The 19,346-nt window shown below is 44.9% G+C and overlaps 1 protein-coding gene across 2 annotated transcripts in view; it reads left to right on the top strand.

Annotated features, from left to right (window-relative positions):
• The window catches only part of LOC139423096 (autism susceptibility gene 2 protein-like), a 525,631-nt gene that overhangs the window by 470,266 nt on the left and 36,019 nt on the right, over nt 1-19,346 (top strand). For both annotated transcript variants that reach the window (XM_071174743.1, XM_071174741.1), the window contains exon 5: nt 12,922-12,970. In XM_071174743.1, the coding sequence (XP_071030844.1) occupies nt 12,922-12,970 (49 nt within the window). The remainder of the gene's footprint in view (nt 1-12,921; nt 12,971-19,346) is intronic.

The following is a 19,346-nucleotide window of genomic DNA, read 5'->3' as shown; positions in this document are numbered from 1 at the left end:
GTATCTCAGAAAAGCTCACTCTCCTGGGATTTCACGCACGAGTGTCTAGAGTTTACAGAGATTGGTGCGACAAAGAAAAAACATCCAGTCAGTGGCAGTCCTGTGGGCAAAAACAGCTCGTTGATGAGAGAGATTGAAGGAAAAGGGAAAATATCATGCAAACTAACAGGCGGGCCACAAACAGGCAAATAACAGCACAGTACAACAGTGGTGTGTAGAATGGCATCTCGGAACGCACAACTTGTCAATCCTTGTCATGGATGCGCTATTGTAGGAGACGACCACAACGGGTTCCACTCCTATCAGCTAAAAACAAGAAGAAGTGGCTCAAGTAGGCACTCAATCATCAATACTGGACAATCGAGGAGTGGAAAAAACATTGTCTGGTCCGAAGAAGCCCGGTTCTTGTTGCGCCATGCTGATGGCAGAGTCAGGATTTGGCGTAAGCAGCATGGGTCCGTGGCCCCATCCTGCCTGGTGTCAACGGTACAGGCTGGTGGCGGTGGTGTACTGGTGTGGGGAATGTTTTCCTGGCACACGTTAGGTCCCTTGATACCAATTGAGTCACGATAGAACGCCATGCCCCGAATAATTCAGGATGTTCTGGAGGTGGGGGGTACGACCCCCTACTAGATGGGTGTACCTAATAAACTGTCCACTGAGTGTATATGAGTGTGTACAAATGTGTTTGTACAAATGTACAAATGTGTTTGTGTGTGTGCAATAGAGTGGTACTCAATGTTGGTCTGCTTGATGGGGAGGGAGGGATTGACTGGCCTGAAATGACCGGCTGACGCTCTGTGGCATGTCTAGAATTTTGACAAAAGGGTTAACTCCTGTTCCCATTTCTACTCCGACTGGGAATAAGGCAAAGAAATGCATTAAGGATGTAACCCAAGCGTTTGAGGAGGGAAGGTTAGCCTAAACCAATTTCCTTGTCCTGGTTTGTTTTGAAAGCAGAGTCCCTGGGAAGGGGACAGAGGACTGATGGCTCGAGGGCCAGGCAGTAAAGTGGCTCTGCTCATGCTAACAGACCAGTGCTTATGTACTGCTATGTCAACTCTCAGTGATTATTGACCTCCTAGATGGAGATAAGGTCTAACATTATCCATCCCCATTCGCCTAGTGGTCCAACCGACGGGCCGGGCCTGGTTCCTGAAAGCAGACTGGGAGAGATAGCAGACCAGATTACACCAGTTGCTCTATAGGCTCTTTACTTTATAGGTCGAACACCAGGAAGAAATACTTTACGCTTCACTTAGTGACATATGATGTGAGTTTCATATCTCTTAGCTCAAGGAAACATATTACCGTAGAGAAAAAACGATCTGCTACTTTTCAATTCCCGTTGTCCTAGTAGGCTATGTCAGACAGATGCTTCCCTCCCTCTGTCTTGTGTCTGCCTTAATATTCAAAAACTACCAATCCCTCTTGTGTGATAAAGGCAGGTTTAAATCAGTGTGAAAGATGTGTGAAATATGGCTCATCTTTTTGTCTCGTGTGTGTGTGTCATCTCCCCATTAATACAGGCAACGAGTGACAGATGAATATATGTCTGGCTACGTGTCTGAGGAATTGGGAAGAAAGGCGCTGTCGCTTTCAGAGCTGCTTGTCGGGAGGGGGCAAGATTAGAAGCAGTTGTCATTGGCAGGCTAGTGCAGGCTCAGGCTCACTGAGATAAGGCTGGATGTAATGACTGTAAAAAGCATCCTCACCTCGCTTTTTGAAAGCACAGAAAAGAGACGGTAGATGATTTTTGATTCTGGTGTGTATTTGTGCATGTATTTGATTGCAGGATGTTCCATGGCATGTGGGGGTAGTCTACCTATTTTGCAGTCAGATAGAATATCAGGCCATGAATCTTATTGAGAATGGTGCAAATAATTAATGTCTTTTTTAAGTGTTTTATAAGCATGTGCTTATTAAAACCTGTGTCCTTGCCACTTCTCTCCATACCCTCTGGCAATCCACACTGTCCATAGTAGACTTCTATACGACCCATAGTAGACTTCTCTCCATGCCCTCTGGCAATCCACACTGTCCATAGTAGACTTCTATCCATATCCTCTGGCAATCCACACTGTCCATAGTAGACCTCTATACTACCCATAGTAGACTTCTCTCCATACCCTCTGGCAATCCACACTGTCCATAGTAGACTTCTCTCCATACCCTCTGGCAATCCACACTGGCCATAGTAGACTTCTATACTACCCATAGTAGACTTCTATACTACCCATAGTAGACTTCTATACTACCCATAGTCGACTTCTATACTGCCCATAGTAGACTTCTATACTACCCATAGTAGACTTCTATACTACCCATAGTATACTTCTATACTACCCCTAGTAGACTTCTATACTACCCATAGTAGACTTCTATACTACCCCTAGTAGACTTCTATACTACCCATAGTATACTTCTATACTACCCATAGTAGACTTATATACTACCCCTGGTAGACTTCTATACTGCCCATAGTAGACTTCTATACTACCCCTAGTAGACTTCTATACTACCCATAGTAGACTTCTATACAACCCCTAGTAGACTTCTATACTGCCCCTAGTAGACTTCTATACTACCCATAGTATACTTCTATACTACCCCTAGTAGACTTCTATACTACCCATAGTATACTTCTATACTACCCCTAGTAGACTTCTATACTGCCCCTAGTAGACTTCTATACTACCCCTAGTAGACTTCTATACTACCCCTAGTAGACTTCTATACTACCCATAGTAGACTTCTATACTACCCCTAGTAGACGTCTATACTACCCATAGTATACTTCTATACTACCCCTAGTAGACTTCTATACTACCCATAGTAGACTTCTATACTACCCCTAGTAGACTTCTATACTACCCATAGTAGACTTCTAGACTACCCATAGTAGACTTCTATACTACCCATAGTAGACTTCTATACTACACCTAGTAAACTTCTATACTACCCCTAGTAGACTTCTATACTACCCATAGTAGACGTCTATACTGCCCATAGTAGACTTCTATACTACCCATAGTATACTTCTATACTACCCCTAGTAGACTTCTATACTACCCCTAGTAGACTTCTATACTACCCCTAGTAGACTTCTATACTACCCATAGTAGACTTCTATACTACCCCTAGTAGACTTCTATACTACCCATAGTATACTTCTATACTACCCATAGTAGACTTCTATACTACCCCTGGTAGACTTCTATACTACCCATAGTAGACTTCTATACTACCCCTAGTAGACTTCTATACTACCCATAGTAGACTTCTAGACTACCCATAGTAGACTTCTATACTACCCATAGTAGACTTCTATACTGCCCATAGTAGACTTCTATACTACCCATAGTATACTTCTATACTACCCCTAGTAGACTTCTATACTGCCCATAGTAGACTTCTATACTACCCATAGTAGACTTCAATACTACCCATAGTATACTTCTATACTACCCCTAGTAGACTTCTATACTACCCATAGTAGACTTCTATACTACCCCTAGTAGACTTCTATACTGCCCATAGTAGACTTCTATACTACCCATAGTCAACTTATATACTACCCATAGTAGACTTCTATACTACCCCTAGTAGAATTCTATACTACCCATAGTAGACTTCTATACTACCCATAGTAGACTTCTATACTTCCCCTGGTAGACTTCTATACTACCCCTAGTAGACTTCTATACTACCCCTAGTAGACTTCTATACTACCCCTAGTAGACTTCTATACTACCCCTAGTAGACTTCTATACTACCCATAGTAGACTTCTATACTACCCATAGTAGACTTCTATACTACCCCTAGTAGACTTCTATACTACCCCTAGTAGACTTCTATACTACCCCTAGTAGACTTCTATACTACCCATAGTATACTTTTTACTACCCCTAGTAGACTTCTATACTACCCCTAGTAGACTTCTATACTGCCCATAGTAGACTTCTATACTGCCCATAGTAGACTTCTATACTACCCATAGTAGACTTCTATACTACCCCTAGTAGACTTCTATACTACCCATAGTAGACTTCTATACTACCCATAGTAGACTTCTATACTACCCATAGTAGACTTCTATACTACCCATAGTAGACTTCTATACTACCCATAGTAGACTTCTATACTACCCATAGTAGACTTCCATACTGCCCATAGTAGACTTCTATACTACCCATAGTAGACTTCCATACTACCCATAGTAGACTTCTATACTACCCCTAGTAGACTTCTATACTGCCCATAGTAGACTTCTATACTGCCCATAGTAGACATCTTGTCTACGAAATACATGTAGTGCCTTCAGAAAGTATTCACACCCCTTGACTTTTTCCACATGTTGTTACAGTGAGATTAAAATCGTTTGAATTGTAATTTTTTTGTCAACGATCTACAAAAAATACTCTGGTATGTCAAAGTGGATGAAAAATTATAACATTTAGAAAACATTTTTGAACAATAAAACACTAATATATCTTGATTAGAGAAGTATTCAGCCCCCTGAGTCAATACATGTTAGAATCACCTTTGGCAGCGACTACAGATGTGAGTCTTTCTGGGTAAGTCTCTAAGAGAAACATTTGCCCATTATTCTTTTCAAAATGCTTCAAGCTCTGTCAAATTGGTTGTTAATAATTGCTTGACAACCATTTTCAGGTCTTTCCATAGATTTTCCAGCAGATTTAAGTCAAACTCTAACTCGACCACTTAAGAACATTCCTGTCTTCTTGGTAAGCAACTCCAGTGTAGATTTGGCCTTGTGATTTAGGTTATTGTCCTGCTGAAAGGTGAATTCATCTCCCAGTGTCTGGTGGATACCGACTGAACCAGGTTTTCCTCTAGGATTTAGCCTGTGCTTAGCTTCATTCCGCTTCTTTTGTATCCTAAAAAACTCACCAGTCCTGAACAATTACAAGCATACACATAACATGATGCAGCCACCACTATGCTTGAAAATATGGAGAGTGGTACTCAGTAATGTGTTGTATTGGATTTGCCCCAAACATAACACTTTGTATTAAGGACAAAAAGTTAATTGGACACATTTTTGACAGTATTTCTTTAGACCCTTCTTGCAATTAGGAAGCATGTTTTGGAATATTTTTATTCTGTACAATCTTCCTTATTTTCACTCTGTCAATTAGGTTAGTATTGTGGAGTAACTACAATGTTGTTGATCCATCCTCAGTTTTCTATCACAGCCATTAAACTGTATACCTCTGATTCTTCTCCCCGACGGTTCTTCATCTTCACAGCCCGGCCATTGTTACCTGCTTGTTCCATGTCAACCTGCCTGGAACCTCTCTATATTTATCTATCTATCTGTCTCAGGAGAAAGCTGCTATTCTCCTCAGAGCATTTCTACCATTTCATCAAGACACGTTTCCTTTTATTGCCTCACCTCATCCTCCTCATCCACCCCGGGAAGTCTTGTGAGCCCTATCTAAGAGCTTTTAACGTATTACACCTGTTACACTTGTCGGTAATATTTTAAATGAGGGGAGGTTTTTCCCGTAATGGTAGGAAGGTTCATGAAAAAGAGAGCCAGTCTCCTGTGATTGCAATCTAGGGAAAAAAAGAGTTCCTGTCGAATTAAACCGCCATTGCGGAGGTTGGCAAAATTCTCTTCTGGATGCTTTGAAGCAAAGGATCACGGCCCAAAAAATTGAATTAAAGATGAAACATTTTTAGCGGAGAGAAGGGGCTGATGGTGTATAGACAGAATTTACAGGCACAGACACCAATTACTGGCATACATAACAAAACTCCAGACGTTATATTTGATCTCCAGTCTCTGGCAACGGCATCAAGTGCTTTTCCATAGAAAAGTGCCACTTTATATTATTTTCTTGGCTGCGGCATTACAGCATGCACAGCTTTTTTTTCTCATTTCTGTTCGTCTCAGTCAGCGTTTCATTTGAATTAAAAAGGAATGTGCAGTGAGAGATCCGGATGTAGATTGTCTGGTGGTTGAGCTGGAATCACAGACCTGAGGTTTCTATTAAATTTGATAATGAGGCCTCCCGAGTGGTGCAGTGTTCTAAGGCTCTGACACTAGAGATTCTGAGTTTGAGTCCAGGTTCTGTCGCAGCCGGCCGTGACCAGGAGACCCATGGGGCGGCGCACAATTGGCCCAGGAGAGGGTTTGGCCGACAGGGATGTCCTTGTCACATCGCGTACTAGCGACTCCTGTGGCGGGCTGGGCGCAGTGCATGCTGACACGGTCGCCAGGTGTACGGTGTTTCCTACGACACATTGGTGCGGCTGGCTTCCGGGTTAAGTGGGCATTGTGTGAAGAAGCAGTGCAGCCTGGTTGGGTTGTGTTTCGGAGGACGCACGGCTCTCGACCTTCACCTCTCCTGAGGCCGTACGGGAGTTGCAGCGATGAGACAAGACTGTAACTATGATTTGGATACCACAAATTTGTGGAGAAAAAGGGGTAATAACAAAAATAAATAAATAGATTTGATAATGACTGTTAAGGACAATAAATACTGATTTGTTGATGGCTTCTGTTCCTCAACTGGTGCAACAACAGGCAGCCATGTTTGTTTGTTGCATAAAGTGGTATAAATATTCAGTGCATCATACACACCTTTGTTTTTACCAACAAAACAGCACAATGCCATGTAGTTACTTGGAATGTCTTGCAATTACTATGTAATAACATGTGACTATCCAGTACTATAACTAATTTGAAACATAATTTGTCCAGTTGTTTTTGGCATTTGGAATAAGCTAAACTGCATGCTATTTACTCATTGTTGCATACTATAAAGCATTCCAGGTCCACCTCATGAAGCTGGTTGAGAGAAAGCCAAGAGTGTGCAAAGTTGTCATCAAGGCAAAGGGTGGCTACTTTGAAGAATTTCAAATATAAAATATATTTCAATTTGTTTAAAAGTTTTTGGGTTACTACATGATTTCATGTGTTATTTCATTTAATTTTTATTATACAATGTAGAAAATATCAAAAAATAAAGAAAAACCCTTGAATGAGTAGATGTGTCCAAACATAAAACTGGTACTGTATATTAATTAAATCAAATAGCCTAGTACACACAACAAAAATGTTCAAATGTTCAAATCAAAAGGCATGTGGACAGTCAGATGCATCGCAAATTCAGGACCGCTGGACAGCAACATAATACACGAAAGCACTGATCATTGGGAACAAGATCAGAGTGACTGCTAAGGCTTGATCCATAAATTAAATTATTAAATAGGTAGCCTAGCCTACCTAGCCTACAATCCATATGTTTAAATTAAAAGGCCTGATTAACTTGACATCAATAACTCAGCCACATCCTGAGTCCTCGGTGCCGACACATTCAGAAATCAGAAGATGGTTTAGTAATTAGGTTCAAAGTTCTGACAAAGGCCAAGAGAACAAGAAACACTTCAGTGAGAAAACAGAAATACACTTTGTGTAAAAAAAAAAACTAGTTTTGTTGTTTGGCTACCTGAACAGAATCACCTGAATCGCCTATCACTCGCAGCCCACCTCTTCCAATACATCGTGGAAAAGTGTGCATCCAATTCTACTGGGTGAAGAGCCGAAATGAGTATAACATCCTGGCATTTAAACCATACTTGATTTTCAAGGTGTTGCATACTGTTGCATACTATTAACATACTTCACATACTGAGAATGCATCATGCTTGAAATGCAGTTTCCCGCTATTCGTTGATTTTGGTAGTGCATCCCCATATATAATTGATCAGTTGTTGTCAAAGCCGAAATGAGTATGACTTCCGGGCATTTAAAGTATACTCGATTTCCTAAATGTTGTATACTATTCAACTTTCTTTTTTCTACATACTCAAACAGCCTACTATTTAGGACCAAGTATGGGTAATCGGACACGGACACTTTGATTTTTTTCTCCTTTTCTTCTTCCCAATATGGAAGCTGCTTGATGTTCAAAGCAGACACTTGTCAACATGGCTTCATCATATATTAGACATGGGCCCACTGACAATCAAGATGGGGCCCCTAACCCATTGCACACTTTATACTGGAGATCAAGGTGGGCCCCTAACCCAATGAACACTTTGTAATGGAGAGCTGTGTTCTTCGCGGGACCATTGTGTGATGAAGTTTAGCTCTCTGGGGCCCGGGGGCCCGGGCAGTATGGCTTTGAATGGTCTCCTGGGGCCTCAGCCAGCCACGTCTCCCTGCTGATAGTCATCTATCTGGCCATGAGATCCAATGTCCTTGTACAGTGCCTTGCGAAAGTATTCGGCCCCCTTGAACTTTGCGACCTTTTGCCACATTTCAGGCTTCAAACATAAAGATATAAAACTGTATTTTTTTGTGAAGAATCAACAACAAGTGGGACACAATCATGAAGTGGAACGACATTTATTGGATATTTCAAACTTTTTTAACAAATCAAAAACTGAAAAATTGGGCGTGCAAAATTATTCAGCCCCCTAAGTTAATACTTTGTAGCGCCACCTTTTGCTGCGATTACAGCTGTAAGTCGCTTGGGGTATGTCTCTATCAGTTTTGCACATCGAGAGACTGCAATTTTTTCCCATTCCTCCTTGCAAAACAGCTCGAGCTCAGTGAGGTTGGATGGAGAGCATTTGTGAACAGCAGTTTTCAGTTCTTTCCACAGATTCTCGATTGGATTCAGGTCTGGACTTTGACTTGGCCATTCTAACACCTGGATATGTTTATTTTTGAACCATTCCATTGTAGATTTTGCTTTATGTTTTGGATCATTGTCTTGTTGGAAGACAAATCTCCGTCCCAGTCTCAGGTCTTTTGCAGACTCCATCAGGTTTTCTTCCAGAATGGTCCTGTATTTGGCTCCATCCATCTTCCCATCAATTTTAACCATCTTCCCTGTCCCTGTTGAAGAAAAGCAGGCCCAAACCATGATGCTGCCACCACCATGTTTGACAGTGGGGATGGTGTGTTCAGGGTGATGAGCTGTGTTGCTTGTACGCCAAACATAACGTTTTGCATTGTTGCCAAAAAGTTAAATTTTGGTTTCATCTGACCAGAGCACATTCTTCCACATGTTTGGTGTGTCTCTCAGGTGGCTTGTGGCAAACTTTAAACTACACTTTTTATGGATATCTTTAAGAAATGGCTTTCTTCTTGCCACTCTTCCATAAAGGCCAGATTTGTGCAATATACGACTGATTGTTGTCCTATGGACAGAGTCTCCCACCTCAGCTGTAGATCTCTGCAGTTCATCCAGAGTGATCATGGGCCTCTTGGCTGCATCTCTGATCAGTCTTCTCCTTGTATGAGCTGAAAGTTTAGAGGGACGGCCAGGTCTTGGTAGATTTGCAGTGGTCTGATACTCCTTCCATTTCAATATTATCGCTTGCACAGTGCTCCTTGGGATGTTTAAAGCTTGGGAAATATTTTTGTATCCAAATCCGGCTTTAAACTTCTTCACAACAGTATCTCGGACCTGCCTGGTGTGTTCCTTGTTCTTCATGATGCTCTCTGCGCTTTTAACGGACCTCTGAGACTATCACAGTGCAGGTGCATTTATACGGAGACTTGATTACACACAGGGGGATTGTATTTATCATCATTAGTCATTTAGGTCAACATTGGATCATTCAGAGATCCTCACTGAACTTCTGGAGAGAGTTTGCTGCACTGAAAGTAAAGGGGCTGAATAATTTTGCACGCCCAATTTTTCAGTTTTTGATTTGTTAAAAAAGTTTGAAATATCCAATAAATGTCGTTCCACTTCATGATTGTGTCCCACTTGTTGTTGATTCTTCACAAAAAAATACAGTTTTATATCTTTATGTTTGAAGCCTGAAATGTGGCAAAAGGTCGCAAAGTTCAAGGGGGCCGAATACTTTCGCAAGGCACTGTATATAGAGCACTAGGTGCATGGGGTTATAACACTCGGCCATTCTGTCTGTCTGTGTCTGTCTGTGTCTGTCTGTCGCTATCTTTCTCTTTCTCCCACTCCTTCTTTCTCCAGCACATACAGTAGGGTAGAGGGATGGATTAGCACCCTGCAGCAATGAGTTAAGTCTGTTTTCTGCTCTGTGGGGGCTGGGTGCTGTAGGGAGAGAGAAAGAGATCCCATCCTCCCTCCAATGTGACTCCATTGTTGATCCATTGACCTCCCATACAGTGGGTTAATGCTGGACACGGGAACGTGCGATTGAAGGGATTTTCCAGGAACGCCCAGCATTAGTTGGAGATTGCAGGATTGTTTTGGTCTGGAGTGTCCGTGGTCCGCCAGATTAGTGAGATGGATCAGATAAGACGAGGGGTGCTTTCTCTCTCGCTCTCTCTTTCTCCTTCCAAGCAATAGCCCCATCAGAAATGTGCTTAATAATAGGGAGAATGCTAAAGCTGGTGATCCTCTTACAAATACAGATGGTTTGAACATGAGAAAATCTCTTGTCAATGTCTGCGTTTGAGCCCTGGATCAGGTTTGATTAAGTGGGCACCATAGGTGAGCATGGATGGATCCCTGTCTATCGCCATGGTTGGCCCAGTAGCTGGTGTGGGTATGTGACCTCCTCCAGGACAGTAGAGTGGTGGTTATTCCAACAGGAAGAGAACGGCTGTGAGCTCTGAGGAGGTGCACTGCTGCTTATAAAGAGTGTTTTGTTTTCCTCCCCTCACGGTTGCAGCACCCTACTGGGAAAATCATTAGCCGCTGACATCATCTCACACTGTTGACAGTGAAAGAATATCATTCTAGTCTCAGGCCCTCCCCCTTCCCTCCCGTCTCTTGCTTTCTCTCCCTCTCTCGTTCTGGAAATGCTAAGCAGTTTATCTGAGCTCCATTTACGCAAATACGCACGACTGTCCCGAGCAGCGCGCGGTCTTTGGAACAGTATTCGGACACTCGGAAGCAGAAAACACACGTGTGTTTGTGTTCGGGAGAGAAGTCGAACCCAAGTCAGGTTAGAATCAGGAAGTGGGAGGACCCGATCGTTGAGCGAGGATCGCTGGGGCAGCCGTTGGATGAATGGGAGTTTGTCTGATGCTTGGAGCGGATGAGGAGAGGCTCTGTCGGCGACGGAACCGTCAGCAACCACAGGACATACGCTTTTACCAGCTGAACATATAATGAATGTGGAGTCCCCTTTTGGCTCAAGGTGATTCTAAGTGTGATTTTGTCTCCCTCTTTCGCAACAGAGGAAATTGGTCTGCGCTTTGTTGGATTTTTTTGCTCTGTAGGAGCGAGCAGTCGACTCTCTTGTGGTGTCTGTGGACGCAGCCTCTTTACGCGTCCAGATACACATTCTCCCAAGGATCCTGTCTATTCGAATCTCGGATATTTTCAATACATGAATATTGCGAAATAGATTTGTATTCCACCCTGAACTGGAGACGAAACGCACTTAACGGGATTTAGCGACCCAGAGTTGTTGCTGATGCTTTTGCTGGCAAGACACGTCTTCCTTTGTCCGAGAGGAACGGTAGCTTTTTATGCGCTTCTCGTCTCTCGTTGGAATTGTCTTGGAAAGGGCTTCTCTTTTCGCATGGCTGTCATCAATTAAAACGGAGTTGAATTCGCCCCGTTTGTGGATTACATTATTCGACGAGCAGAATGTAAAACGGGGCCGTATTTTCTAGACCACGAAAGTCATATATTTGACTTGTTATTTTCCTTCTTGCCAGTTTCGCCACATCAAAGGTATGCGCGTCGCGTTTCTTTATTCACGTAGTCTACCTTATTATGAATTAGCCTGTTTGGTTATTAGTTTATGTATATTAACGACGAATTCTGTGTATTATCAATAGGTTTTATTGAACATAATAAAATGTGTAATATCTGTGTGGCTATTGCAGCATTTCGTTTTATAGGCTACTAATAAACATATTCATAATAACGCAAATGTGTAATATTCCTATGTGGAAAATGCTGCTTTTACCGTTATGAATGGTGTTTATCTGTATATTTGCTGTGTGCAAAAGGGAAATATCCAAACTGAATGTGCTTCAATCAAGTCTGTCTATTTCAATCTGCCGTCATACTCTTTGATATGCTACTCTCGTTTTAATTTGTGTTATTACGAGATAAAATTATATTTTATGGAATGGCAAAACCTTTTTCTGTTTTCCATGCACCTACACATTTTAATTCGGATGAATAGATATACTGAAATGCCTATCTCTTACCATGGAGTGTACTGCACCCTAAGCAAATTAATATTTAAATGTTTCTGGCTTCAGCAGGGTCGTATCATGTGAGTATAGAAAATAATTGATAGGCTTTAGCCAATGTGATATATGTGGCATTTGTGCAATTCTCATACCGTTACTATTGGAGCCCGTGCCACTGTCCATTTGCAGAGAAGCTGTGGAGTCTTCATTTTCTGTGATAATGTCTTCTGAATTGTTTTGAATTGGGCTCATTGTCAAATTCACTTCCCGCGACTAATATCTAATATATAAACGAGCATCTTTCAATAGGCTACTGTCATCTGGTTTTATACTTCTCTGCGACAAAAAGTGAAAACGCTATGAATGTGACATTTTAAACTAGTGGGTTCAATCTATTATTCCCTAGTAGACTCATCCATGGCACGCATATATTGGTAGGGATTGTAACAGGTCGGTCTTTCACCTTATTCGTGGTATTGAATTAGCCAACGCCTCCTCGACAGCACATTCTCACCTAAAAACACGTTAATTGTCTAATACTGTGTAAATGCTTAGCACTGAATGTTCGCACAATAACATAGCAATGTTAATGTACGCCCTGCCACATCGGGCTCGAGATGAAATGTGCTGTTGTGTCATGGACCAACAGTGCCATCAAGTGGCCGTGATGTGCAGTGCGGAATGTTTTGCTCCCGTTAGATGGATAGTACATATGGCCTGTTGGGTCTTTGACTATGAAGTCCACATGTTTAAGAAGATGTGCTAATGATATCGTCTTTCTCTCACACAGGGCTCTGATGCCAGCTCAGAGAAATTCTTCAGCACTGCTGCAGTTAAAGGTATGAGTTCTTATGTGTTTTATGTTGCAATATTATATAATGGCAAAATTATTTTGATTTGACAGAATCATAATGTGTTTCATTGTTTATTATTATTAGGACATTGGCTGGTCATTGTAATTCTGCATTGGCTCAGTGTATGAGAGCCGAGAGAGGCATGCCGTTGCAGCCTATTTGTATATCAACCAGAACCAGAGCTTGGTAATGCATTTCAGGCAAAAAAGCTTCCATTTGCAGTGCAGCTCTGTGTAACACAGGTGTGAAATATCAATCTGTGTTCGCTCACGTCTAGACGTGACTGAAAATCCATTAAGGGTGGTCTATTAAATGGAATCGAATTGGATACAGTGTGATGAATGAGAAAATCCATATTAGTTACTCACTCAAATAAACACCATGCAGAGTTTTGATATGCCAAAATATATTTTACTAGTTCTTTTAGTGGGAAATACATTGAAAATGAAATAATAAACACAAAAATCTATTTTGAAGCATAAATGAGAATTCTGGAAGAAAAAAACACAGAGTAATAATCATTGAGGTGTACATTTAACGTCCCGTATCACAGAGCATTGAGAAGCAGTGTTAGTTAACATGCCAGGAGGAGGGTTAGTGTTGTATTGTATAGGAGCCAGAGGAGGAGGAACCAGGAAGTGCTAATTCAGTAGGAAATTAAGTCAGAAGGAGGGCCTGGCATCTGTTTATGACCTCATTATCACGTCACTAATTTGCTGTTAAAAGCAGCCAGCCCCATTTTTTACGTCCAGATAATGTGTTGAATGGACATTCCTCTGTAATGGTGGGTTACTATCGGCTTTGATGGGGGCGGAGGGGGGAGTGTTAGGGGAGAGGAGGGGCTGGAAAAACAGGGGTTATGACCCCTTCAGAGAGCAGGAGAAAGAGGTGCTGATTGGTGCAGATAGGTTGTTGTTTCCCTCCTCTCCCTCTTTCTTCCTGCACTGTGCTCTACGCAGAGTCCTAGGACCCCAAACACATTTCCCACATTCTGGCCTTTGATTACCTCCAGGGCTTGATTTGCGGCGTCCACCGGGGGCTCAATGCCCATGCTTGACAGGGAGGCTTCCTTTTGAAGGCACCTCTCTGTGAGGAGATTTGGTTCCCTTGAAAGGACTAAGACCCCCTTTGTTCGTCTTAAATCAACACGGGCCGCCCTCTTTACCCCTCAGTGAAAGGGGAAACAGTACACAAATGCACTCTCTCCCTCCCTGGTGGAGTGTAGGCCGTCCACTCTCTCTCTCCCTGGTGGAGTGTAGGCCGTCCACTCTCTCCCTCCCTGGTGGATAGTAGGCCGTCTACTCTCTCCCTCCCTGGTGGATAGTAGGCCGTCCACTCTCTCCCTCCCTGGTGGAGTGTAGGCCGTCCACTCTCTCTCTCCCTGGTGGAGTGTAGGCCGTCCACTCTCTCTCTCCCTGGTGGAGTGTAGGCCGTCCACTCTCTCTCTCCCTGGTGGAGTGTAGGCCGTCCACTCTCTCCCTCCCTGGTGAATAGTAGGCCGTCTACTCTCTCCCTCCCTGGTGGATAGTAGGCCGTCCACTCTCTCCCTCCCTGGTGGAGTGTAGGCCGTCCACTCTCTCTCTCCCTGGTGGAGTGTAGGCCGTCCACTCTCTCTCTCCCTGGTGGAGTGTAGGCCGTCCACTCTCTCTCTCCCTGGTGGAGTGTAGGCCGTCTACTCTCTCCCTCCCTGGTGGATAGTAGGCCCTCCACTCTCTCCCTCCCTGGTGGAGTGTAGGCCGTCCACTCTCTCTCTCCCTGGTGGAGTGTAGGCCGTCCACTCTCTCCCTCCCTGGTGGATAGTAGGCCGTCCACTCTCTCCCTCCCTGGTGGATAGTAGGCCGTCCACTCTCTCTCTCCCTGGTGGAGTGTAGGCCGTCCACTCTCTCCCTCCCTGGTGGATAGTAGGCCGTCCACTCTCTCTCTCCCTGGTGGAGTGTAGGCCGTCCACTCTCTCCCTCCCTGGTGGATAGTAGGCCGTCCACTCTCTCCCTCCCTGGTGGATAGTAGGCCGTCCACTCTCTCTCTCCCTGGTGGAGTGTAGGCCGTCCACTCTCTCCCTCCCTGGTGGATAGTAGGCCGTCCACTCTCTCTCTCCCTGGTGGAGTGTAGGCCGTCCACTCTCTCCCTCCCTGGTGGAGTGTAGGCCGTCCACTCTCTCCCTCCCTGGTGGAGTGTAGGCCGTCCACTCTCTCTCTCCCTGGTGGAGTGTAGGCCGTCCACTCTCTCCCTCCCTGGTGGATAGTAGGCCGTCCACTCTCTCCCTCCCTGGTGGATAGTAGGCCGTCCACTCTCTCTCCCCTCCACTCTCTCCCTCCCTGGTGGATAGTAGGCCGTCCACTCTCTCTCTCCCTGGTGGAGTGTAGGCCGTCCACTCTCTCCCTCCCTGGTGGATAGTAGGCCGTCTACTCTCTCCCTCCCTGGTGGATAGTAGGCCGTCTACTCTCTCTCTCCCTGGTGGAGTGTAGGCCGTCTACTCTCTCTCTCCCTGGTGGAGTGTAGGCCGTCCACTCTCTCTCTCCCTGGTGGAGTGTAGGCCGTCTACTCTCTCTCTCCCTGGTGGAGTGTAGGCCGTCCACTCTCTCTCTCCCTGGTGGATAGTAGGCCGTCTACTCTCTCTCTCCCTGGTGGAGTGTAGGCCGTCCACTCTCTCCCTCCCTGGTGGATAGTAGGCCGTCTACTCTCTCCCTCCCTGGTGGATAGTAGGCCGTCCACTCTCTCCCTCCCTGGTGGATAGTAGGCCGTCTACTCTCTCCCTCCCTGGTGGATAGTAGGCCGTCTACTCTCTTGGCCCCTATTTCCATTTAAATGTAGACCCCTTTCTTTCTTTTTAACATCCTCGTTCCCTCCTCCTCCTGCTCCACTCCTGCCAAATGCTAATTCCTATTACAATCACAAAAGGCGAGTAAAATAATCCAGGTGCAAGAGAACGGCGGCCATTGGTATTTTTATTGAGGGAAGTGTGGAGATGAAAGGAGTGGTGTGTTTTTTGTTCGATGGGATTACCACCACTACCAATACTACGATGCACCGACCGGGCGACCAGCCGCCTCAGGACAAGAAACAACTTCAGCAAAAAGAGAAAAGCTTAGATGAATGTCAGTATTTGCCCCGAGGGCAGGTGCAAAAGGTCTCTGTTTGTTTGGTGGTTTGTGCTTTCTTGTTGGTACACATCAAATGCTTATTGTTCTTAATGTTCAACAGGGGCTTGGAGGGCCCCGCCACGGTACTGACAAAACAGAGGTCAACTGATGGCAGCAGCAACAACACTTCTATAGACAGGAGAGAGTCAACCTCACTGCTGCTCTCTGTGGAGGAGCACATAGCTCTGCTTGGTGCTATAAACACACCTAGAATAGTGAAACTATAAAGGAAAGACAACCAGTTGAAGCTTGATTAAATCAAATTGAACTAAAATGACAAGATTTCTGCTGAGGAGTAGAGCATATTATTTGAAAATAGGAATTCAATTTATTCTGTGCATATAATGACACGCATTGTTTTAATTACACTGTAAGTCTGGCTGGTACGATCATCAGGAGCTGTCTCTCATCAACAACAATCATATATATTTGTGACATTTCATAGAAATCCTAGATCGGAGAAACCTGTTCAGAGCGTTGTGATTCGCCTGTTGATGCCTGACTCAGGTGTGACAGTATGGTATTGGTCTGTAAGACAGTCAGGGGTGGCGACAGCCCTCAAAAAACTTGCTGCTACATCCCTGGCCTGTTCTTACAGACCACCTTGTGGTGTTTCAAACCTCCAGACCAGATGCATAGTTCACCATTTCCCTCTATTGTAGTGGGAAACCATGGGAGTGTCTCTCTCTCTGGTCTGATTACTGACTGATAGCTCTCAGAGGTGGTCAGTCTCATCTAATCAGATTCTCAGCCGTCTCTACCTCCCAACAATGACTGCCCTGCCTGGCAGGCTGCACCACTCACAGTACAGCACAGTCCTAACAGCTAGCCAGTCACCTCACTGATTGCTTATTGCCTCTGACTGTGGCGTATTTGCAAAGAAATCCAACTCCTGACTGATTTCAGTGTTTTAGTTGTTGGCTGTTGATTTGCTTCCAGCCCTGTGTCACCTTCCTCACGGCTCACCCCTGATAACCACGGTGTGGAATTGTCGGTTGTGTTCGCTTCACACAGTCCCCCACTCTCTGATGCTCTTTCTCTCCTCCCCCACCCCAGTCTCTCTCTTCCTCCCTCACCCCAGTCTCTCTCTTCCTCCCTCACCTCAGTCTCTCTCTTCCTCCCTCACCCCAGTCTCTCTCTTCCTCCCTCACCCCAGTCTCTCTCTTCCTCCCTCACCCCAGTCTCTCTCTTCCTCCCTCACCTCAGTCTCTCTCTTCCTCCCTCACCTCAGTCTCTCTCTTCCTCCCTCACCCCAGTCTCTCTCTTCCTCCCTCACCCCAGTCTCTCTCTTCCTCCCTCACCCCAGTCTCTCTCTTCCTCCCTCACCCCAGTCTCTCTCTTCCTCCCTCACCCCAGTCTCTCTCTTCCTCCCTCACCCCAGTCTCTCTCTTCCTCCCTCACCCCAGTCTCTCTCTTCCTTCTTCCCTCCCTCTTTCTCCTCTGTCTGGGTTCAATTTTCCTAGGCGCAGCCTTTATTAAGGAAGAATCATTACACGTTAGATCTAATTACCGAGCCTGTCAAAGCGCCCGCAGGTGTCAGCTTGCCTGCAAGCCTCATTCATTTAGTCTCCTGCAGAAAATTAGACAGACAAACCAGCCATATGCTGGGCCAGTTGAAAGAGCTTGATGCAGTCTTCAGGCTGTCTGGTTGGTTTCCAACCCTTAACTGATGTTGAGGTCTATGTGATGGTGTCCAGGCCTAGTTTAGCTGTGTGTGTGTGTGTGTGTGTGTGTGTGTGTGTGTGTGTGTGTGTGTGTGTGTGTGTGTGTGTGTGTGTGTGTGTGTGTGTGTGTGTGTGTGTGTGTGTGTGTGTGTGTGTGTGTGTGTGTGTGTGCGTGCGTGCGTGCGCGTGTGTGTGTGACTGTGTGTGTGTGCGTCTATGTGTAACTGTGTGTGTGTGTGAGACTGTGTGTGTGTGCGCGTCTCTGTGTGACTGTGTGTGCGTGTGTGCATCTATGTGTGCGTGTGTGTGTGTGCATGCGTGTGTGTGTGCGTCTATGTGTGACTGTGTGTGAGACTGTGTGTGTGTGCGTGCGTGTGTGTGTGTATGTGTGTGAGACTCTGTGTGTGTGTGAGACTGTGAGACTGTGTGTGTGAGAGACTGTGTGTGTGTGTGAGACTGTGTGCATGTGTGAGACTGTGTGAGTGAGACTGTGTGTGTGAGACTGTGTGCGTGCGTGAGACTGTGTCTGTGTGTGTGAGACTGTGTGTGTGAGACTGTGTCTGTGTGTGTGTGTGTGTGAGACTGTGTGTGTGTGTGTGTGTGTGTGTGTGTGAAAGAGACTGTGTGTGTGTGTGTGTGAGACTGTGTGTGAGACTGTGTGTGTGTGTGTGTGAGAGACTCTGTGTGTGTGTGAGACTGTGTGTGTGTGTGTGTGTGTGTGTGTGTGTGTGAGAGACTGTGTGTGTGTGAGACTGTGTGCAGTGCATGTGTAAGACTGTGTGTGTGTGTGAGACTGTGTGTGTGAGACTGTGTGTGTGAGACTGTGTGTGTGAGACTGTGTGCATGCGTGTGTGAGACTGTGTGTGTGTGTGTGTGTGTGAGACTGTGTGTGTGTGTGTGTGTGTGTGTGTGTGTGTGAGACTGTGTGTGTGTGTGAGACTGTGTGTGTGTGTGAGACTGTGTGTGTGTGAGACTGTGTGTGTGTGTGTGAGACTGTGTGTGTGTGTGTGTGTGTGTGTGTGTGTGTGTGTGTGTGTGTGTGTGTGTGTGTGAGACCGTGTGTGTGTGTGTGTGTGTGTGAGACTGTGTGTGTGTGTGTGTGTGTGTGAGACTGTGTGCGTGCGTGGGCTGCCCAGGAAAGGATTATAGTGTGTCAAAGCCTTGGCTGTAATAAGAGAACATATCAGGAGAAAAGCCTCTGTAGATAGATTTATCAAATGATTAAAGGTCCAGTCCCACGTGTGTAATCTCTCCTCAGCACTGTAACACTGACATTCTTTATAATGTTGTCAGGCCCCACAGCACGACCCAGCCCAGCCCTGAACACAGTTATGTCATTGGAGACCACAGCCTAAACAGATTACAGCTGATTTGTTAGAGCAGGGCATAGCCCCATGAGGTAATGATGTTTAGCTAATGCTAAATGTTTTTTAGAAGCAGCAGGACAGAACCATTTGTGATGAGTGCTCTAGTAATGGTTGTCATCTGTAAATAAGGTTCATGATGAGTCATAGGGTCTGTAGGTCTGTTTCAGTCCAGACTGACTCAGTATTACAC

Source organism: Oncorhynchus clarkii, chromosome 12 (assembly GCF_045791955.1).
Source record: "Oncorhynchus clarkii lewisi isolate Uvic-CL-2024 chromosome 12, UVic_Ocla_1.0, whole genome shotgun sequence".
NCBI lineage: Eukaryota > Metazoa > Chordata > Actinopteri > Salmoniformes > Salmonidae > Oncorhynchus > Oncorhynchus clarkii.
Note: the sequence above shows the minus strand (reverse complement) of the source record. Positions and strands in the feature narration are given on the sequence as shown.